Source organism: Watersipora subatra, chromosome 3 (genome assembly GCF_963576615.1).
Source record: "Watersipora subatra chromosome 3, tzWatSuba1.1, whole genome shotgun sequence".
Classification (NCBI taxonomy): Eukaryota; Metazoa; Bryozoa; class Gymnolaemata; order Cheilostomatida; family Watersiporidae; genus Watersipora; species Watersipora subatra.
The window spans coordinates 74,165,950-74,189,289 of NC_088710.1; the positions used below are offsets into that span (position 1 = coordinate 74,165,950).

At 38.0% G+C, this 23,340-nt stretch overlaps 1 protein-coding gene across 3 annotated transcripts in view; it reads right to left on the reverse strand.

Moving 5' to 3' along the window:
• The window catches only part of LOC137389824 (unconventional myosin-Ie-like), a 36,078-nt gene that overhangs the window by 3,348 nt on the left and 9,390 nt on the right, over positions 1-23,340 (reverse strand). The window contains exons 5-23 of one of the 3 annotated variants that reach the window (XM_068075950.1): positions 20,690-20,784; positions 20,218-20,395; positions 19,971-20,048; positions 19,784-19,868; positions 19,036-19,139; positions 18,746-18,878; positions 16,696-16,892; positions 16,079-16,246; positions 15,180-15,350; positions 14,278-14,444; positions 13,388-13,675; positions 12,928-13,072; positions 11,599-11,883; positions 11,328-11,473; positions 9,707-9,856; positions 9,424-9,572; positions 9,213-9,326; positions 4,432-4,482; positions 3,443-3,599 (exon numbers count right to left, since the gene is read on the reverse strand). In XM_068075950.1, coding sequence (XP_067932051.1) covers positions 3,443-3,599; positions 4,432-4,482; positions 9,213-9,326; positions 9,424-9,572; positions 9,707-9,856; positions 11,328-11,473; positions 11,599-11,883; positions 12,928-13,072; positions 13,388-13,675; positions 14,278-14,444; positions 15,180-15,350; positions 16,079-16,246; positions 16,696-16,892; positions 18,746-18,878; positions 19,036-19,139; positions 19,784-19,868; positions 19,971-20,048; positions 20,218-20,395; positions 20,690-20,784 — 2,861 coding nt within the window. Of the gene's footprint in view, positions 1-3,442; positions 3,641-4,431; positions 4,483-9,212; positions 9,327-9,423; positions 9,573-9,706; positions 9,857-11,327; positions 11,474-11,598; positions 11,884-12,927; positions 13,073-13,387; positions 13,676-14,277; positions 14,445-15,179; positions 15,351-16,078; positions 16,247-16,695; positions 16,893-18,745; positions 18,879-19,035; positions 19,140-19,783; positions 19,869-19,970; positions 20,049-20,217; positions 20,396-20,689; positions 20,785-23,340 lie in introns of those variants that run through there. The other 2 variants (XM_068075952.1, XM_068075951.1) reach the window with 2 other exon arrangements.

The following is a 23,340-nucleotide window of genomic DNA, read 5'->3' on the forward strand; positions in this document are numbered from 1 at the left end:
TACAGTACATACATAGTGTAATTTCTATTAGCTAACGGGTGCATTTGATGTACTATTGTTAATATAACCAGATCTACAGTTATGCTACCGTAATACCAATATATTGCACCTTAATTTTGAAAAGTCGCGTTGCGCGTTCACAACTCGAGTTGTGAACGCGCAACGCGAGGCACTGTAAGGCGCCATACATTTCCACATATTTGGCACCTACAACACAACAGAGTAAGACATGGTAAATCTTTTGATACCAAATAACTGTAATGTGAATTTTATTGCAAGTCAACCTTTAAGATAAGTAACCTTAACCTATTCTTAACACTCTAGTTAGTTATAACACTCCACACTTTTTAGAGCGTATAGTATTGTTAGCAGTAAACCTGACTACTTATCTATTATACATACGCGTATATACATGTATATGCGCGTATGTATGATATTCCCATATATTCCCAATATTGCATATATATAAATATATGCATATATGCGGGAATATATACGTGTATGCATGTATATACAATGTATATAATACATAATACAACAATTTATATATACATGTCATGTATATATATATATACATGTCATGTATATATATATATATACAAATGTATGTATATATATACAACAATGTGATATTAATCAAAGCAACATGCGACCAGCTGGTGCGTGGCAATACATCAGTAAACCTGTAACATTGAACAGTGATACTAAAACCTGCAAAGACAGTCAACATTGATTCCTATTCATACATTATGAGTAAACAGTTATGCAAGCCCAATATGTTTATATCTTTATATGTTTATCAGTATATGCAATAAGAGAAAGTGGAGGAATAAAAAGGATGTAAGTCAACACCTTCATAAACACTACAGAGGTGAAGATGAGTAGAGTGTGTGAAGATGCAGGGTCAGAGGGGGTCAATGAGGGACAGTCACAACTGATCATGAGATATAAGAAGTCGTATTCTCTTGACAATGTACAAATGGCGCTCATTCTATACAAATGGAAAGAAATAAAGTCACCATGAATAAGAGATAGTCTACTAGTAGCCTAAATTAAACATGATACAAAGCGTGTAGACAAGCTTGGGAATAGCCAGCACTGTGAACCAGGTAAGCAGACAAAATGGAAAAACATTGAAAATGGCAAAATGTGGCATATCATTTGCGGCTGGTACTCACTGGCATGCGTGGCTGCAAAATGCATCTAATTATGCACATAGGAATTGAGTACAGGATGCAAGTGTCGACGGTTTAAGCGGCAGTGACTAGAGAAGCACTTAAGCACTCACCTATTTCTAAAAACCATGTAACAGAGGTCAATGATGCCTGAGGATTTGTACCCTCGAGAAGTTACACATTTTTAATGTTAGCTTTTCATTTTATAATGATGATAACGAGGTATTGTACATTGGTAAGAGATATTATGCATTCATTAGAATGATCAGTCATACCTGATGTCAAATAATCAGTCACTCACTATGTCATATGGTCAGTCACTCACTATGTCATATGGTCAGTCACTTTAGATATCACATGGTCGGTCACCTACGATGTCATATGGTCAGTCACTCACGATGTCAAATGGTCAGCCACTCGCGATGTTATATGGTCGATCACTCGCGATGTTATATGGTCGATCACTCTCGATGTCATATGGTCGGTCACTTACGATGTCATATGGGCAGTCACTCACGATGTCAAATGGTCAGTCACTCACGATGTCATATGTAGTGCAGTGTAAACACTCATCATTAGAAATGGGGTCAACTTTACCAAAACAACTTTTGCAGCATTAAAAATGGGAGGGCAAAAATTGACTCGTAGCAATCGCTTACAAACCTTGAAACGTCGGACACATGTCCAGTTAATGCGTTTGAAATTGCTGTAGCAGTTAGACTACTAATTTAAGAACTACTGCAATATTCAGTTAGTAATATAAGAACTACTGCAGTGTTCGGTTATTAATATAAAAACTACTGCAGTGTTCGGTTAGCAATATAAGAACTGCTGCAATGTACAGTTAGTAATATAAGAACTACTGCAGTGTTCAGTTAGTAATATAAGAACTGCTGCAGTGTATAGTTAGTAATATAAGAACTGCTGCAGTGTTCAGTTAGTAATATAAGAACTGCTGCAGTGTTCAGTTAGTAATATAAGAACTGCTGCAGTGTTCAGTTAGTAATATAAGAACTGCTGCAGTGTTCAGTTAGTAATATAAGAACTGCTGCAGCGTTCAGTTAGTAATATAAGAACTGCTGCAGTGTTCAGTTAGTAATATAAGAACTGCTGCAGTGTTCAGTTAGCAATATAAGAACTGCTACAGTGTATAGTTAGTAACATAAGAACTGCTGCAGTGTTCAGTTAGTACTATAAGAACTGCTGCAGTGTTCAGTTAGTAATATAAGAACTGCTGCAGTCATCAGTTTGTAATATAAGAACTGCCGCAGTGTACAGTTAGTAATATAAGAACTGCTGCAGTCATCAGTTAGTAATATAAGAACTGCTGCAGTGTTCAGTTAGTAATATAAGAACTGCTGCAGTGTTCAGTTAGTAATATAGGAACTGCTGCAGTGTTCAGTCAGTAATATAAGAACTACTGCAGTCATCAGTTGAAAATGTAAAAAGTACTGCAGTGTTCAGCTAGTAATATAACTGGCAAGTCTCAAAAATTTACGAAAATATTTGCTAAAAATATTTTACTGCCATATTATACCAACACGATCAGCAGACAACATGTAAATATAGCCGTGCGTCTGTTTTCCTGGTTGCACTAGAATTTAAGCCATGTGTGCTTATGACCAATAGAAGTGGAGGGAAAGTAACACACCATCGCCGTATTGCGTGCATTGTTAGCTCAAACGAATTGATAACTTTGGCAATCAGTTGTCAGAGAAATCTAGCAGACTATAGGCAGATGTCATGATAGCCTATAAGGGGAACATATTCAGACTATAGGCAGATGTCGTGATAGCCTATAAGAGTAACATATTCAGACTATAGGCAGATGTCATGATAGCCTATAAGGGGAACATATTCAGACTATATATATGCAGATGTCATGATAGCCTATAAGGGGAACATATTCAGACTATAGGCAGATGTCATGATAGCCTATTAAGGGGAACATATTTATAATTGAGGTCTTTGTGAGGTGAATGAGACTGCAAGGCTTTTGGTTTGAATAAGTCAAGTCAATAGCATTGAATACAAGCCATTAAAAAATAAGAGCTCAATGCAATGGCTATTGCTAGATCTAAAAATTTAATGCTGGCCGATGTGAAAGTTTTTTGAAGGACTTGATATATCATGGCTTCAGCTCAACATTGAATACACACAGACTCTCATACCATGATTCTATTCAGTATGCTTAGTAATGAGAACTAAAGTTTTTGTAGATTTTTGAAGATAACAAGGGATGACTGGTTGCGAGTTTATATACGTACCCAGCCACCCCTGCTGTAGGGGTCTGCATGAATTCTGCATTACTGAGATCTCCAGTGCCAGTAATATGCCTTGCTATTTGTTGAGCACCACCAGCAGGAAGGTGGGGAGAAAGGTCCTTACTGAATCGCTTAGGCTTAATACTGTGTTTCTGTTGAGCTACAAACAATAACACGTGATGCCCCTGTGTTTCTGTTGAGCTACAAACAATAACACGTGATGCCTCTCAGAGAAGGTGCTTTACAGAAAAAACTCGCCTGCAAATGTACTTAGTAAAATAATTCACAAATGTAACAATGAAATGATAAATTTGACAATCAAATACATCGACTAAACTAAGATAAATATGCAGTGCCATTAGCCTCTAAACAATGATGTCTCCCCTAACAGACCAAAAATACAAAGGGCATCCTTTCGGAGTAGAGAAGGAGCCAAATGTTTATCTCATCTCAATAATTCAAGTCTGAAGTCAACCCAACTCTTGTCATGCTAAGACATACACTGAAGTCAACCCATCTCTTGTCACGCTAAGACATACATTGAAGTCAACCCAACTCTTGTCATGCTAAGACATGTACTGAAGTCAACCCATCTCTTGTCATACTAAGACATACATTGACGTTATCCCATCTCTTGTCATGTTAAGACATACACTGAAGTTATCCCATCTCTTGTCATGCTAAGACATGCATTTAAAACTGGCCATGGAGCATGCGATGCAGTTGAATGCTAATTTTAGAATAGCAGAGAGTATGAATTGAAGAATTAGTATAAGAACTAATATTCTAGAGAAAATCCTCCAAGACTATTTCTAATCCTGAATAGCAAGAGGGAGGCATCAGTGGGCAGAATAGGGCGGGTAACGCATGGGCACCAACGCAAGACTGCTGAGACTCCTCGACAATATGTTATTAAATTTCGTGTTTCAAGTTTGTTTAACAAAACCAGCTCAAATTTGTAAATTTAGAAGGGTTAGAACAAAATTTTTTACCTCCTCTAGTAGTCCAGGATGCCATACGCTCGGCGGCGAGGTCAGGGGCGGCTAGCAAAAAAAGACAATGGACCAGGTAAGACATAAGTAATGAAGAGTGGATGACTACCAGTGAAGAAATACATCTCTTTTTCTGCAAGAAAAAAGCCTCAAGCACGTGTTAAGAAGTGGGCATGACAAGAGATGCAAATCTGGTGTGTAGAAGACACTTGCCACAAGCTGTTGTCATATCAGCAAAAACTTACCTAAGTCTCTGAAGTCACAGCCAACAAGCTAAACTCAACTTTAAGAAAGCATCAAGCATAAACAAAATCTTTTGAATTTTTTTGGCTACTTCCCTAGAGCCTAATAAAAGTATGTTACTAGATATTGAAATGCTTCGCCTTTTACAAAACTGAACAAAAATACGAGGAACACTTTCCAGAAATTATATAAAATCATATAAAGGAGATGACTCTGTAAAGGTCAAAGCATAAAGCAAGGTTGGTGGCATTACTAAAAACGTAATACAAGATTTAAAAGATGAATATCATTAGTACTGAAGATGTCAAGTTATACTTCTTTAAAAATAAAGCATTCAGTTACATTTGCAACAAAGCAAACATGAAAACAACTATTATAAACTCATAGCTAAGTGATAAGAAAGTCACAGCCAAGTATTAAAATAAACAATTTATTAGAGGGTGTATCAAAGGTAAATAGGAACAAAATAGTTAAAAAGTTCCATTCATTTCTCATTTTACTTATATTTCGAATGTTAGCTTTTTAGTTGAAAGAAAACTGAAAACAAAAAGGATGAAGAATTGTTTTAAATATTTAAGAAAATTGTACTGAAGTATGTAAGAAGTTACATTTGGTAAATAACAAATAGAAATGATTTGCCATGGAGAAAATGTTCAGGCATTTAAATGTTATAGGATAATTCACTGTATATATTTTACCCCCTAATATTTTATCTTCATTCTGCTATTGCTCTGCTTAGTTAACCTATTAGCAAATAGTTAATCTACATGTATTTGAAAACTATTATTGAAAATTAAAGTATTTAGAAGCTATGGTAACATCTGGTAGTATGTTTAGTTAAACAATTGGCCCTCAGTCTATGGAAATGATCATTGGAGCTCTTTACTATCCAGAACAGAGAACTTAGTATATTGGATGACTGGTTTGGAGTTGTTTGATTACAAAAGAGAAGAAAGCCAAGACACGTTTCAAGGTTGTTATACTCAAGGTAGAAATGGTTGCTTTTGGTTAGCATTAGTTTCTGAGACAATATCTACATCTATTGACGTGTGATGGGCATGTGATAGGCGTGTGATAGGCATGTGATGGGCATATGATAGGCATGTGATGGGCATGTGATAGGCATGTGATGGGCATATGATAGGCATGTTTAACGCATCGTGAGGTGTACGTATGGCAAAAGGGAAGTGTAAAGACAGATATGTAGAAAAATTGAGAGCTGTGCAGGGGATAATCAAGGCAAAAACAGTGTGCAGAGAAATAATCTAGCATCAAACCTTGACATACAATGTTGATATATTCCGATATTTGCTTACAGTAGTTTGTTAAAACCGTTGATGTTGAAATCATTGTATGTTGAAACATATATTCTTATAAAATTGCATGTATTTTTGTTTAATTCATTTAAGCAGACTTAATGATAAGTCCTTCAAGTAATTAAATACAGCGTTAAATCAAATCAAATTTTTGAAAACCCAAATCTAAAAACCTTATTTGTTTTTAAAAACGTGAAACACTTATCGGTAAAAAATAGAGCTTTTTGTTAGAGATACAGCAAATATAGCAAGACGAGAGTCTGTTGGTAGAGTGAGTGATAGTCTAGTGGTAGAGTGAGTGATAGTCTAGTGATAGAGTGAGTGATAGTCTGGTGGTAGAGTGAGTGATAGTCTGGTGGTAGAGTGAGTGATAGTCTAGTGGTAGAGTGAGTGATAGTCTAGTGATAGAGTGAGTGATAGTCTGGTGGTAGAGTGAGCGATAGTCTGGTGGTAGAGTGAGTGATAGTCTGGTGGTAGATTGAGTGATAGTCTGGTGGTAGAGTGAGCGATAGTCTGATGGTAGAGTGAGTGATAGTCTGGTGGTAGAGTGTGTGATAGTCTGGTGGTGGAGTGAGTGATAGTCTAGTGGTAGAGTGAGTGATAGTCTAGTGATAGAGTGAGTGATAGTCTGGTGGTAGAGTGAGCGATAGTCTGGTGGTAGAGTGAGTGATAGTCTGGTGGTAGAGTGAGCGATAGTCTGGTGGTAGAGTGAGTGATAGTCGGTGGTAGAGTAAGTGATAGTCTGGTGGTAAAATGAGTGATAGTCCGATGGTAGAGTGAGTGATAGTCTAGTGGTAGAGTAAGTGATAGTCTAGTGATAGAGTGAGTGATAGTCTGGTGGTAGAGTGAGTGATAGTCTGGTGGTAGAGTGAGTGATAGTCTGGTGGTAGATTGAGTGATAGTCTGGTGGTAGAGTGAGCGATAGTCTGATGGTAGAGTGAGTGATAGTCTGGTGGTAGAGTGAGTGATAGTCGGTGGTAGAGTAAGTGATAGTCTGGTGGTAAAGTGAGTGATAGTCCGATGGTAGAGTGAGTGATAGTCTAGTGGTAGAGTAAGTGATAGTCTAGTGGTAGAGTGAGTGATAGTCTGGTGGTAGAGTGAGTGATAGTCTAGTGGTAAAGTGAGCAATAGTCTGATGGTAGAGTGAGTGATAGTCTGGTGGTAGAGAGAGTGATAGTCTGATAGTAGAGTGAGTGATAGTCTGATGGTAGAGTGAGTTATAGTCTGGTGGTAGAGTGAGTGATAGTCTATTGGTAGAGTGAGTGATAATCTGGTGGTAGAGTGAGTGATAGTCTGATGGTAGAGTGAGTGATAGTCTGATGGTAGAGTGAGTGATAGTCTAGTGGTAGAGAGAATGAAAGTCTGATAGTAGAGTGAGTGATAGTCTGATGGTAGAGTGAGTTATAGTCTGGTGGTAGAGTGAGTGATAGTCTATTGGTAGAGTGAGCGATAATCTGGTGGTAGAGTGAATGATAGTCTGATGGTAGAGTGAGTGATAGTCTGATGGTAGAGTGAGCGATAGTCTGGTGGTAGAGTGAGTGATAGTCTGGTGGTAGAGTGAGTAATAGTCTAGTGGTAGAGTGAGTGATAGTCTGATGGTAGAGTGAGTGATAGTCTGGTGGTAGAGTAAGTGATAGTCTAGTGGTAGAGAGAGTGATAGTCTGGTGGTAGAGTGAGTGATAGTCTGGTGGTAGAGTGAGTTATAGTCTGGTGGTAGAGTGAGTGATAGTCTATTGGTAGAGTGAGCGATAATCTGGTGGTAGAGTGAGTGATAGTCTGATGGTAGAGTGAGTGATAGTCTGATGGTAGAGTGAGTGATAGTCTAGTGGTAGAGAGAATGATAGTCTGATAGTAGAGTGAGTGATAGTCTGATGGTAGAGTGAGTTATAGTCTGGTGGTAGAGTGAGTGATAGTCTATTGGTAGAGTGAGCGATAATCTGGTGGTAGAGTGAGTGATAGTCTGATGGTAGAGTGAGTGATAGTCTGATGGTAGAGTGAGCGATAGTCTGATGGTAGAGTGAGTGATAGTCTGGTGGTAGAATGAGTGATAGTCTGGTGGTAGAGTGAGTAATAGTCTAGTGGTAGAGTGAGTGATAGTCTGATGGTAGAGTGAGTGATAGTCTGGTGGTAGAGTAAGTGATAGTCTAGTGGTAGAGAGAGTGATAGTCTGGTGGTAGAGTGAGCGATAGTTTGGTGGTAGAGTGAGTGATAGTCTGGTGGTAGAGTGAGCGATAGTCAGTGGTAGAGAGAATGATAGTCTGGTGGTAGAGTGAGTGATAGCCTGGTGGTAGAGTGAGTGATAGTCTGGTGGTAGAGTGAGTGATAGTCTGGCGGTAGAGTGAGTGATAGTCGGTGGTAGAGAGAGTGATAGTCTGGTGGTAAAGTGAGTGATAGTCTGGTGGTAGAGTGAGTGATAGTCTGGTGGTAAAAAGAGTGATTGTCTGGTGGTAGAGTGAGTGATAGTCTATTGGTAGAGAGAGTGATAGTCCGGTGGTAGAATGAGTGATAGTCTGGTGGTAGAGTGAGTGATAGTCTGGTGGTAGAGTGAGTGATAGTCTGGTGGTAGAGTGATAGTCTGGTGGTAAAAAGAGTGATAGTCTGGTGGTAGAGTGAGTGATAGTATATTGGTAGAGAGAGTGATAGTCCGGTGGTAGAATGAGTGATAATCTGGTGGTAGAACGAGTGATAGTGCAGTGGAAGAGTGAGTGAGAGTCTGGTGGTAAAGTGAGTGATAGTCTGGTGGTAGAGTGAGTAATAGTCCGGTGGTAGGGTGAGTGATAGTCCGGTGGTAACGTGAGTGATAGTCCGGTGGTAGGGTGAGTGATGGTCTGGTGGTAGGGTGAGTGATAGAAATATGTGACCATCATTCACTAACCTTCACTAGATATAATTATGTAAAATAACTTAATCACCAGATTTTTTACTACATTTACTTATATTTATAATTTATTTTTAAATTTGATTTTATGTGTTGAAAATTACTCCGTATATCGAGACAAAGGATTCCTTATCGTGTGTAACAAAACTCATATGTAGAGGTGATCGTAAGTCGAGGTTTGACTGTATGCTGAACTGCATGCATGCACAAGCAATTTAGCCAGCATTCCAATTTGTACAGCACTTTCTGACTGACAATCAACAGAGCTACAAATAAATCACAATGAATTATATCACAACATGAATGCAGATAATTCGAGAGCTAGCCTGAACTCCAAAGTATACCCGGGGCTGGACGATTGGGAGCTGGTCGGCCAGGCTTGTGCACTTCTGTATAGCCTTGATGAGCATGGGTTCTAGCTGGTTTGGGAGGCTGATCCAATGCCACCTTTCTTGGTCCTAAAACCCGATACAATAAAGACAATTAGATTGAGTACTAATAGATGCATAAAGGAAGACACTCAACTGACAATTGAATAGCGACCATAACTCTTACGCGTATTCTTGGGACTGCCTGCGGCGATAGTAACAGTCAGGTTTTTTCCGGATGGCTTCAAAAAAGCGATGTCACCACCACCAACAAGAAACTTAATGCTCCTTACTCCAGCTCCTTGCCATTTCTCCTTCTTCACAGCAAACTCGAGACTGTAACCAAAAGTCAATAGTGAGTAGATAGAGGAGGATGGCAGTTAGTAACTGGACAAACAAACTCCTTGCCGTCTGACAACGTAGTATGAGAACACAATTTCAATATGGCAGCTATCAACTTCGCAGCCTACCTGTTATTAAATTTTAGCCTGAGGTCACGGCTTAGCTTGGCTTTGTGGCACTTGGAGAGGCATGTCAGCACTTCAGTTTTGAAAACAGACTCAAGCAGTGAGTCATAACTATCATTACTGTGAAGTATGAAGAAGTCATCTTGCAGTGCGCTGCAAATGATTATGATACAAGTATATATAGGGGAAGGGATACATAGATCTGATGCCTTTTATTTAATCAAAGTCGTAAATGTTAATAAAATTGATCAACATTAACATTTTGTGAGCTGAATATAGTTCACTCAGTGGTTAGTTCATCGCGGCATGCATTGTAAAAAAATGATTACCAAAACACAGGTTTCATAACTTAAGCTGATCTAAGAAGATATTAGACAAAATGACAGCAAAGAGGCTGCCATGTTAATAAGGAGACCTCCAGTACGACTAATTGAAAAGCTAGAACTCTTATTTGCATGATGGATGCTGATGGATATGTCTAAGTCAAAGATATGTCTAAGATGGATGCTGATGGATATGTCTAAACAAACAAGGCCTTGAGCTACTTACATAAAACAACATCTGACCTTTAATCCAATGTTACTCAGTATATAATCGCAGTAAGTTACTCAGTACATAATCACAGTAAATTCCTCAGTATATAATCACAGTAAGTTACTCAGTATATAATCACAGTAAGTTACTCAGTATATAATCACAGTAAGTTACTCAGTATATAATCACAGTAAGTTAATCAGTATATAATCACAGTAAGTTACTCAGTATATAATCACAGTAAGTTAATCAGTATATAATCACAGTAAGTTACTCAGTATATAATCACAGTAAGTTACTCAGTATATAATCACAGTAAGTTACTCAGTATATAATCACAGTAAGTTACTCAGTATATAATCACAGTAAGTTACTCAGTATATAATCACAGTAAGTTACTCAGTATATAATCACAGTAAGTTAATCAGTATATATTCACAGTAAGTTACTCAGTATATAATCACAGTAAGTTAATCAGTATATAATCACAGTAAGTTACTCAGTATATAATCACAGTAAGTTACTCAGTATATAATCACAGTAAGTTACTCAGTATATAATCACAGTAAGTTAATCAGTATATAATCACAGTAAGTTAATCAGTATATAATCACAGTAAGTTACTCAGTATATAATCACAGTAAGTTACTCAGTATATAATCACAGTAAGTTAATCAGTATATAATCACAGTAAGTTCCTCAGTATATAATCACAGTAAGTTACTCAGTATATAATCACAGTAAGATACTCAGTATATAATCGCAGTAAGTTACTCAGTATATAATTACAGTAAGTTACTCTGTATATAATCACACTAAGTTAATCAGAATATAATCACAGTAAGCGACTGGGTATGTCATCACTAAACATGTGATGACATAAAGCATGTTTCAATGAAAAGCTTTATTTCATAATCAAAATACTTAGTGAAGCGTAGATACAATGTTCTCAAAGGATTTCAGCAGGTTTGAAAACACGCAAACAATGATGCCTTAACGAAATAGTATCATTATTTGCTATACAACAGTTGAATGTTAGAAAATTTATTAATGTAAGTTGATTGTAGACCAATAGTAAACTAGGTCTTACCTGAGAGATACGCCTGTTATTTGCTCGTAGTCCAGTTTTCGTTTTATCACTTCTTCATATTGGCCTTTTTGTGGTCCTTTTTTTATTACCTCTCGACCAACCAGGTAGACAAACTTGTTAGTAACTACCAAGTCCATCTTGGTTGTCTGCAATAATGCTATACTTTAGAAAAAGGCACTGAGAAGACTTAGATATATTCTTGTACATAACCAACAGATCTATTACCAGGCGAGTAACACAAGTAATTTTAATATGTTATTAAGACTCACACCTTAAACCTCCTGTTATATTTAGTAACTGTGCCAGCAAACTCCACTTTTTCCCTTCGACCCACAAGAGCTTTGACACCTGGATTGTCGTCTAAACCAATGTAGTCTCCTACAAAGTTCCTATTGACGCTGAATCGTCTTCTCTCCTTCTTGTTGAACAGTATATCACTCGCTTGCTCTCTCAGCTTGAAATAGTAGCGCTTTGCGTTGTACTGCTTCCATGCCTTCTGTAAGACTCGTGCGAATTTGTCAAATTTCCTCTCTCGTACCTCCTCAAGCAAGAAGAGCTACAATCATGGTTATAGTAGCTGTAAGTTGAGAAAACATATTTTAGAGCACTCTATTAGAATAGTATATTAGAGCACTCTATTAGAATAGTCTATTAAAGCTTTCTATTTGATCACTCTATTACAGTAGTACACTGGACCCTCGCCTTACGATTTTAATTCTTTCCAGTGTTAAACTAGTATGTTAAAAGAAGTAACTAAAGTGACTTACAGTAACTTTAGTGTACATACTTAGTGTACATATTTAGTGTACATATTTAGTGTACATATTTAGTGTACATATTTAGTGTACATATTTAGTGGTTATGATCTGCAATAAAATGTAACATTACAATTTACTATGTGCAGTACGTATCGTAGACAGTTCTTACCTTCGAGACAGACATAAAACATAAACGTTATTAGGTATAGGTATTTTACTATGTGCAGTACGTATCGTAGACAGTTCTTACCTTAGAGACAGACATAAAACATAAACGTTATTAGGTATAGGTATTTTACTAAACTTCAACTATGTCATCGGCTGAAATTTTGTTTCCGGTTTCATTTTCACTATAACTGCGCTGAACTGAGAGAGGGAGAGAGAAAACCGAGCATTGTACCACTTTCAAGCCTTGCGAGAGGGATTTCAACAAATAGCATATCTTCATTATTTTGACCTATCCAGCACACCGACTGCCAAATTTGAATTTAAAAAAACTTGTGTTTTTTTCTTATGGCGAAAAAAATGTCGCATGGTGGGGATGGAAAACCATTGTGAGGTGAAAAAATCATGTAAAGTGACATCGTATACTAGGGAGCGCACGGTATTTGGTTATTTTATATAGGAAATAGTGCCTTGAGACACGAGTAAATTGACATACGAGCTCAATGGCAGAATGCATTAAGCCCGTATAACGAGGTATGGCTATATTAGAACTTTCTAATATAGCATTCTATTAGAGCTGTAACTTAAATCATTGTAATAGATCATTCTACTAATGGCCTCTGTTAAATTGTTTATTGAATAATGACTGCAAAGTGACATATGTAATTATTACTTACAGATTCTGGATTTTTGATAAATACTTTTGTCTTTCCAAGCTGCCATTGGTCATCGTCCATATGCACGGAGTTCATGATGAGGCTAATACCTTGGTCAGGTCTGCCTCGCCACACCGGATACGTCTCAGGAGTAAGTATGGCGTACCTAATCACAAATCATATGTTCGATCAGTTGGTGTTTCTTCAGCTCAAGTTATCCTACAGGCCACAATTTGCATAATTTTTCATGAATACCAAAAATCACGTTCACTTCTAAAGATTCTGTTGATATGTGAAAAAGAGTTGATATCCTTAGAGCATGATCACAACTAGTTTATGTAATAAATACAGCAAAGAGTACTTCTATTTTGATGAGATCACAAAAACAGGCAGAGGGAAAAGCTATCTACAGTGTATAACAAGTGCTGAGCAGTATGAGGTTGCATGACTAATTCAACTGGTCCTGCTGTATGAGTCTAACCTGCGTAGAAACTTGTCAAAGACTCTCCTGTAGGCGAATCCAGCCCTTCGCACCCTTATATTCTCCTTGAGACCGAGATATTCAACCTGGTGCTTTGTCCTGCTGTCTTCCCAGTCCTTCGGTTTCTTTGTTTCATTTGGTTTGATACAGCGAATATAATGAGGGGTGCACTTCATCAGTTTGCTCACTAAATCATTAGCTTGTCTTTTAATTTTGTTACCAAAGGTGGTTGGACGTCCCTTGTTCATTGATGCAATATCTTCAGGGAAGAGGCTACGAATGAACTCCCTGTAACAAGATGTAGATGGCAGCTAAAACATTGAATAATGACAGGCACCTAAACTTGAAGAGAGAAAAAGATGAGAAAGGAGAGAGAGGTGAGAAAAGAGAAGACGGTAGCAAGAGAGGGAGAAAGTGATGGGAAGAGATAAGAGAGTGAAGAAAGATGGTGGAGAAAAGGAGTTCAGTGAAATATCGTAAAGTGACGGGAAGCAGACTAAAGTGGCAAAGTTGAGTGGAAAAGAGGAGAGGGATGAACAGGAGAGAGGTGAACAGGAGAGAGGTGAACAGGAGAGAGGTGAACAGGAGAGAGGTGAACAGGAGAGAGATGAACAAGAGTGAACACGAGTGGAGAGTGGAAAGGAATGGAGAGATGTAGAAATGTGGAATAAAGACGGAGATGTAGAGATGTGGAGTGAAGACGGGGATGTAGAAATGTGGAGTGAAGAAGGGGATGTAGAAATGTGGAGTGAAGACGGAGATGTAGAAATGTGGAGTGAAAACGGAAATGTAGAAATGTGGAGTAAAGATGGAGATGTGGAAATGAGGAGAATGTAGAGAATGTAGGAAAAGAGAGGGGAAGATGAGTAGAGAATGATTTGAACACTTACTGCTCGCTGCTCTGCATAAGCTCTATGAGATCAGGAAAGAGCTGGTCTCTGTTTCTTTCACAGAAACCATCCACAGTGTAGGAGACTTGACCTGCATAGTGATGAATCACAAATCCGCTTGGGTTGCCTTGATAGTGCTTATGCCTTCCCACTGCATTGCCTAGTTTCTGTCAACAAGACAAGTTAAAGTCTAGACAGAATGTGAGATCATTACAGACTAAAGTAGCGAAGTGCCTAATGCCTCAATACTGGAACATTTATTCAAAAATTGCCGAGCAGCGGCTCGAAAATAAAAGGTTTCCTTATCGCGATGCATCCAGTGTTAAGTACGGGAGAGCACAAGTCAAGTGCATCAATCCCAGCAGCGCTAAAACTTAACAGATAGAATTTTGTTCCTAATCCAGTATGGTATGAAGGAATGATGCACTGACACTTCATGGTGGACAGAAACACTTGATGGTAGACAGTGACACTTGCTGCTAGACAGTGACACTTGATGCTAGCCGGTAACACTTGATGCTAAACGGTGACAATTGATGCTAGACGGTGGCATTTGATGATAGACGGTGACACTTGACGCTAGATGGTGACACTTGACGCTAGATGGTGATACTTGATGCTAGACGTTGACACTTGATACTAGACGGAGACACTTGATGCTAGACGGTGACACTTGATGATAGACGGTGACACTTGATGATAGACAGTGACACTTGATGATAAACGGAGACACTTGATGTTAGACGGTTACACTTGATGATAGACCATGATTGCTCATAAATTGATACATTTGTATGTGAAATTGATAGAATCCAAAAACATGAGTACATGTATATATGTACTCGTATGCACTATGTATAGAGAATATCATATATGTAGAGAGAATAGTAAAACCGACTAACCTGCAAAAGGGTCTGATCCGCTCCTTCTGCGACAGCATGCATAGTTGCACATACATCATCCAACACACAGATGATACCTGGTGGCTTTTTTTCATCAATTAAATCACAGACCACCTTGTTGTTGAAAAAGTCAATAGGTTTCCATTTAACACCCTCCTGCACATACTCCTCCTGTGTAATAGAGTACTTCACCATGCATGTATAACCACTAGTCAACTGTAAGATGCTTGATAAGTGGTCTGTGAGTGTAACAGCCAATGGTAAGATGTGCGACACAAGTGCAAACTTGAAGGAAGATGTCCCATGCCAATGCATAGTATGCGTTACTGAACAGCATCTTTCAAAATTTGAGTTTACAAGTAGAGTTGTGTGCTCCTTAGTGCTGTTTCACCACACAGTAACAAACTTATTTCATATGTATTTAGTCATTCGTCAGCTAGAGACAATAAAATCTGTCCTCACAAGTATGCCTTGTTTGCATTGTCATAAATTGCTGTGAGCAGCGTCTGTTTGTTACAATGCTGTAAAAATCTCATAAAGTAGGCAAAAATTCAAGCACAACCCTCAGAGATTTTTACATTAACTAGAATTACTTCAACACCATGTCCATTGATGTCATGACTTCAGCTTCATTTGCTACTGTTTGTCTAGGTGCAGTTAATAAATGGGTGCCAGATTATTGGGAGAAAGGAAAAGTGCAAAACATTTTCAATGAGGATGCAGACAGTAAAAATTATACAAACTCATGCATGTATTCAGATGCATGACAACAGATGACCTTGAGAACATGCTAAGGGCAACCGGAAAATATAATTTAAACTGAACCCACCTTTTACATTAGGCGTTTTTAGCTAGACAAGTACCTGCAAGCAGCACATATGCAATGTCAACTAGCTTACCTGCTCGGCCTTCAGCGTCAGCTCGATGAAAATCTGTTGAAGACGCTCATTCACATAGTTGATACAAAATTGTTCAAAGCCATTCCGAGCAAATATTTCAAAACCATAGATGTCCAAGATTCCAACATTGATCTCTTCCCTGTCTATGCTCATAGCCTTATTCACAACCTAGTAGATCAGAGGAAGTAAAACGACCAGTCACTGAATGTCAAAACCTTGAACTAGCGGCTGTGAACCCATACTTGGGAAGAAGAGACGACTTTAAAAACAATTAAGAGTTGCCACAGCAAACCTGCTGTGATAATCGACTTATTCGAATAAAATAAAATGGCACTTACATGTATATGCAATCTTTAATAGCAATTATGAATTACTCAAAATATTATTATTAGGAATATAAACTCTCCCCTCTTAGCTAAAGTACATCACAGCACCTATTGTGTCTATGTGATACATATTACCAATTTACAGGTAGAATGCTTGCTGTTGCATATGATGTGATTGTAAAGCCATGGCTACCTATCATTTGAGCAACATCATTTACACAGTATTACTTCTTCTCATAGAAGGAATTGTCTTCTCATATAACAAAACTAGAAGAGAAGAAGTAAAAGCACCTGAACGAGGAAGTCGAACAGTCGAGTGTAAATGGCCTTGGAGAGAGCATCTCTGGTGTGTGCTGCCTGATCGACATTCAAAGTTACCTCTATTTTCTCGCTCTTGTTGCCCCACTTGGTGTCCATGATGCGAGAAAGAAGCTTGTTTTGTAGCTGCTCCTCAGTGATGCCAAGTAAGTATGAAGGGAAGCTGAGGTCTAAAGTGCCACAAAGTAAGAATGTATTGCGAGGCCTGGCAAGATGCAGCATAGCATCAGAAGACCACCACATTTTGCACATCGTAAAACAACCCAAACCATGGAATTGCGCACCAGACAATGCTATAGAGTCACTCAGAAGGTGAGATGTCATACGTAGCACAACAGAATCCTAGTTGTGCAAAGCCTTCTGTTAGCCGTTTTATGCTGTGGATGTACAACAAAACATTAAGCAATTCCAATGTTAGTTCACATCCAGCTGACAGCCATGATCGCTAGCAGTCACTCACTAATGCTACAATTGACTACCAGTGTGATGAGCCAGTGCAAACAACTATAGTTTAGGAGTTGCTATCTTACGCGTCCTTAACCTAAATTTACGATTTATGTGAAGCATGCAATACAGGCTGTGTTTTGTGAACAGAGCCGGTTTAAATCACACAATGTTTCAATCACAGCATATCCATGTACATTATGTACATTCTGTTTGCTTTATTTACATTAATGGAATTTGTATATATATAAGAAATCATTTCCTTCATCTTGCAATAGACAAGCAGCTGCTGTCAAATATGACCATGAGTGGTGCCAATTTTGATGAACAGACAAATAGCGCTATCTTTTCACACAGTAGGTATAAATGTTTAAAAGCTAACGAATGAAATGTAGTTCCACTTGGAACACTTGGCAGGGTGCTTCAGCCAAAAGAAACAGTGTGAAACCAATAATACAGTCTAACATTGACTTACGAAATTAATCTATTTTGATATTTGCTTAACACGTAAAAACTGTTGCGTATCAGAACAAATATTCCTATACAAACCCTTTAAATATGTTTAACATGTTCTAGAGCTAAAGAAAATTACAATAAATACTTCAAATGGTTACATATAGCATTAAAACTAATGTATTATATAAGACTATATGAAATACAGAAGTATTTCACTTGGTATATTGAGAATCTCTGCTCATATTTATGATGAACCTCGAGACATTCGCATGTAGGGGGTGACGGTGAGATGAGGTTTGACTGTACTTACTTAAAAGCATTGTTTGTAGAGGTGATGGCAAGTTGAGGGTTGACTGTACTTAGAAGCATTGTATGTAGAAGTGACGGTGTGTTGAGGTTTGACTGTACTTAGAAGCATTGTATGTAGAGGTGATGGTGTGTTGAGGTTTGACTGTACTTAGAAGCGTTGTATGTAGAGGTGATGGTGTGTTGAGGTTTGACTGTACTTAGAAGCATTGTACGTAGAGGTGATGGTGTTTTGAGGTTTGACTGTACTTAGAAGCATTGTATGTAGAGGTGACGGTGTGTTGAGGGTTGACTGTACTTAGAAGCATTGTATGTAAAGGAGATGGTGTGTTGAGGTTTGACTGTACTCAGAAGCATTGTATGTAGACGTGATGGTAAGTTGAGGTTTGACTGTACTTACAAGCATTGTATGTAGAGGTGATGGTAAGTTGAGGTTTGACTGTACTTAGAAGCATTGTATGTAGAGGTGATGGTAAGTTGAGGTTTGACTGTACTTAGAAGCATTGTATGTAGAGGAGATGGTAAGTTGAGGGTTGACTGTACTCAGAAGCATTGTATGTAGAGGTGATGGTGTGTTGAGGTTTGACTGTACTAAGAAGCATTGTATGTAGAGGAGATAGTGTGTTGAGGTTTGACTGTACTCAGAAACATTGTATGTAGATATGATGAGTTGAGGTTTGACTGTACTTAGAAGCATCGTATGTAGAGGTGATGGTGTGTTGAGGTTTGACTGTACTTAGAAGCATCGTATGTAGAGGTGATGGTGTGTTGAGGTTTGACTGTACTTGAGAAACAACTAGATGAGAGCCTGACTTACACTCAGCATCTCTAATGGCTGCATAGTTCCCATTCTCAACAAAGCCAATGTTCCCTATGTGAAGGATTCCAGCTACTAGGCTCACTACAGACTCTTGTACGTCTGAAGACATGCCCATCACGTTCATTGCCCTCTACAGACAGTCAAATGGAGACATACTTTGAGTTTAACTTTAATTTCTCATTAGTTGCTGTTAATTGAAAACACTGAATGTCATAGACAAAAATATGAGCAATGATTAGGGCAGACTCAAGATACAGCACGAGGAACGCCTGCAGGCTGAGACTCACCAGCGTGTCTTGATACTCCGTCCTATCATCCATCCCATCCACCTTGTATGATCCGCTTTGGTTCAGGTAGAAATAATAGCTAGGCTCTGTAATTCCGAGTGATTCTACAAACCGTACAACAGACGCGTGACCATGGGTTTAGCCTGCATAGCCATGGTTGAGAGCAATTAGGAGAATGACACAATAGATTATGACAACAAGAGCAAGTAACATGTAATACTGTTATACATGTAACACTAAGTACATGTAGAATATACATGTAACACTAAGTACATGTAGAATATACATGTAACACTAAGTACATGTAGAATATACATGTAACACTAAGTACATGTAGAATATACAAGTAACACTAAGTACGAGTAGAATATACATGTAACACTAAGTACGAGTAGAATATACATGTAACACTAAGTACATGTAGAATATGCAAGTAACACTAAGTACGAGTAGAATATACATGTAACACTAAGTACGAGTAGAATATACATGTAACACTAAGTACGAGTAGAATATACATGTAACACTGAGTACGAGTAGAATATACATGTAACACTAAGTATGAGTAGAATATACATGTAACACTAAGTACGAGTAGAATATACTAGTAATACTAAGTATATGTAGAATATACATGTAACACTAAGTATGAGTAGAATATACTAGTAATACTAAGTACATGTAGAATATACATGTAACACTAAGTACAAGTAGAATATACATGTAACACTAAGTACAGGTAGAATACCTCTGACCGTTGCATCAGCTCCTGCACATATCTGATAGAATATATGGAATCCTCTCTCTGTTGCATTTTGACCAACAACTCTGGACTGAAAAAGGCAGCAAGAAATGACACATAGATGAAATTACGTAGATGAGAAGGTGATATGTATGTTAACATCGTACATACTGAACATCACTGACAGACGCACCTTTTCTAAGAGGAAATTAGATATTTTTCCCCCGATGGGCTCTCCTCCTCTACTAAACTGTATCTCTACATACTTGCCCTGCAAGATTAACTGTAGTGAGAGTATAACTAAAGTCTATGCCAAAGCTTGTACAACGACAACAAATAACAGAAAGGAAGAATAATGATTACATCATAAAACAAATAGCAAATGAAATGCCACATTTGCCTGTCTAAGAAAACATGCGTGTGAACTTAGTAGTACTTACAAATCTGCTGGAATTGTTGTTCCTTACAGTTTTGGCATTTCCAAAGGCTTCGAGCAAAGGGTTTGACTCAAGGATAACATCTTTCACTTTCTGTACATGCTCACCACCTCCAGAGACTCTCGCTATGTATGCCATGATATACTTAGCTGACACAGTTTTTCCAGCACCGCTCTCTCCACTGAAATAGCAACAGCTTCCAGAATAAATGGCAACTCGAGTCTGAATATGTGAGTATTACAGACACAAGCCTTTGACCATTGCTATGTCTCAGCATTTATCGCTAGTAGTTATGTGTATGTCGACTTGCTACAAATTATGCTTAGGTTATCAACACCAACCAAGTATTGCTAAGTGGCACATTGCTGGATGAAAGACAGTGTGTAATAGCTATTCTCACTTCCAACAAAATCTACAGGCTAGAGGACAGACCTTTTGAAAAAGTAGAGTGAATGAAAAATAACTAATGCAGTACCTGATAATAACGCACTGATTCTCCAGGTCTATTAACATATTGCGGTACATATTGTCTGTCAGAGCATAGATGTGTGGAGGATTCTCATATGATGCCTAAACGAAATGAGACCTGAGAGTAGATACAACATGTAGAGGCTTGCAATGCAAGCAAAATAAGTGGCGCCAACATGACATATGAAGGAAGAGATGGATGTCTTCCTGCCTCAGATGGGTACTGTTATCATTACCATGGCAACATTTCGGGTACCCAAACTTGAAACACCTGTATAATTGAGCTGAAGCCCATAATTACACTTTTAGCTATTGCAACGTCACAATAAATTATAAGCAGTGGGCCCTGGAGTTAGTTCAAAACAGCTATTCTCATTGTACTGATTTTAGTTTGTGATGCTGATTTGTGACCAAAAATCTCTAATGAACCCTAGGACAATGCCTTTTGATGGAATGCATTTGGCTAAAACAATGGACTCATTAAGGTTTTGTGGTAATCAAGCCATATTAGGTTTCCTTAATTTAGGCATTAGCGGACAGGATCCATATGATTGGTAGCTATAGGCTGTTAGTGCCTCCCTAATGGATAAAGCTAATTCTAAGCTTATTCATTATGGAAGCTACATCTAAGCTCTTTGGCACTGACAAAGAGTGGTCAGTGACAAAACGGTCACTCTTTGTCACTGACAACCATAATGTTTGTCACTGACAAAGAGTAGTCAGTGACAAAACAGTCACTCTTTGTCACTGACAACCATAATGTTTGTCACTGAGAAAAAGTATTCAGTGACAATCAGTCACTCTTTGTCACTGACGACCATGTTTGTCACTGACAAAGAGTATTCAGTGACAAAACAGTCACTCTTTGTCACTGCCAACCGATACTAGTTGGAAAATAGTGATGATCACTTTATGATGCTACTGCTTTGTAGTGTTGATAAAAGCATGCTGTTTGCTATTGACATCTTTAAGCATAAGGATAATATTTGGCAGTACCTGCTTGCATGCGCTGATCTCCGTATATTTCCTATAAACCTAAACTTGGAACAGAGACTTAGGTGGTTTAATGTGAAAAAACTCATATGAATAAAATCAACCAAACGGCATTAGCTAATAAGCTCAGTTTATTTGGAATTTAAGCCGCACCAAGCATGAATCAAGATGACGCAAAACAGGATTTAAGATATGATACGGCTCGTTAGCAATCAGTTTCCACTCGAGCAAAACTGCACGGCACATGCACTTCAATACGGCTATCATAATATGGCTCTCACACCATTTAAATCTAAGTAACTAGAAACCAACTTACTTATGTTTAGCCAGGGGCGGATTTACTGTGGTGCATATGGTGCAAATGCACCACACTAAATATGGAAAAAAATTTTTAAAAAAAGATTTAAAATCCATCAAGAATTGAGTGAATTACATTTCATTTCACTGAGAACTTTCTTTGGGAGGAAACAAACAAAAATGGCCTAGTAGGGCTCGTTATAACATCAAGTTTTAATAACCTCGACCTGAATTTGTCTAGCTTATAAACAAATGAGGGTGGTCCCAATAGACATTCCTAATTGAGCCACAACTTTTTTGAAAGAAATACTACAAGCAATTTTAAAAGCAAATTGTCTCAGAAGAAAGGCAAAAAACAAACTTTGGATCATTTCTTTCAACAACAAAACAATTCCAAAAAGTAGGCCTACTATGTCTGTTTTTTTAAGATGGTTGTGTAGCTAATAGCTAATTTTATTGCACAATTGTTTGTTAACTTTCCGTTTACATGTGATCTTGATATACATAGTATAAGAAACTTTATAAAACACCAATTTGATTAATCATATGTAATGTCAATTTTTACCTCTAAACTTGCTGTTTGCTGCAAACAAATGATTACACTTTTTGGACTCAAACACACCCCTTCATTCTAAGATGCCTAAATTTCAAAAGGTTCCGCCGACGCGGGGCCAGGCGATTAACACAAAATTTTGCACCACCCACTTTTTTTTTAGATCCGCCCCTGTTTAGCTTTCTGCAACAGTTGAAAACCAACCCCTGAAAAACTACCAAGAAATTCAGCCATCCTACTAGCTACCTTTTAGTTAAGGTGGACTGACTAGTTGACTATAGATAATTTTTAACTAGTATAAATGCAACATTAAAATATGAGATAACAGGAAACACAACATATAAATGTTTCAGAGCAAATTTAGGAATACTGCGGCTACTTATGAGGGCAGTAATTACCTTGACTATATCACAACTCATTGCTACTCTGTGTGACTATACAACAACTCATTACTACCTTTTGTGACTATATCACAGCTTATTGCTACCTTGTGTGACAACAGCCAAATTCAGGTCTTTTAACTGCCCACCAAACATAACAGCACTATTGATCCCACCTTCTGGCAGCACTATTGATCACATCTTCTGACAGTACTATTGATCACAGCTTCTGACAGTACTATTGATCACACCTTCTGACAGTACTATTGATCACATCTTCTGACACTACTAGCGATCACATCTTCTGACAGCACTATTGATCACATCTTCTGACAGCACTATTGATCACACCTTCTGACAGCACTATTGATCCCACCTCCTGACAGCACTACTGATCACACCTTCTGACAGTACTACTGATCACATCTTCTGACA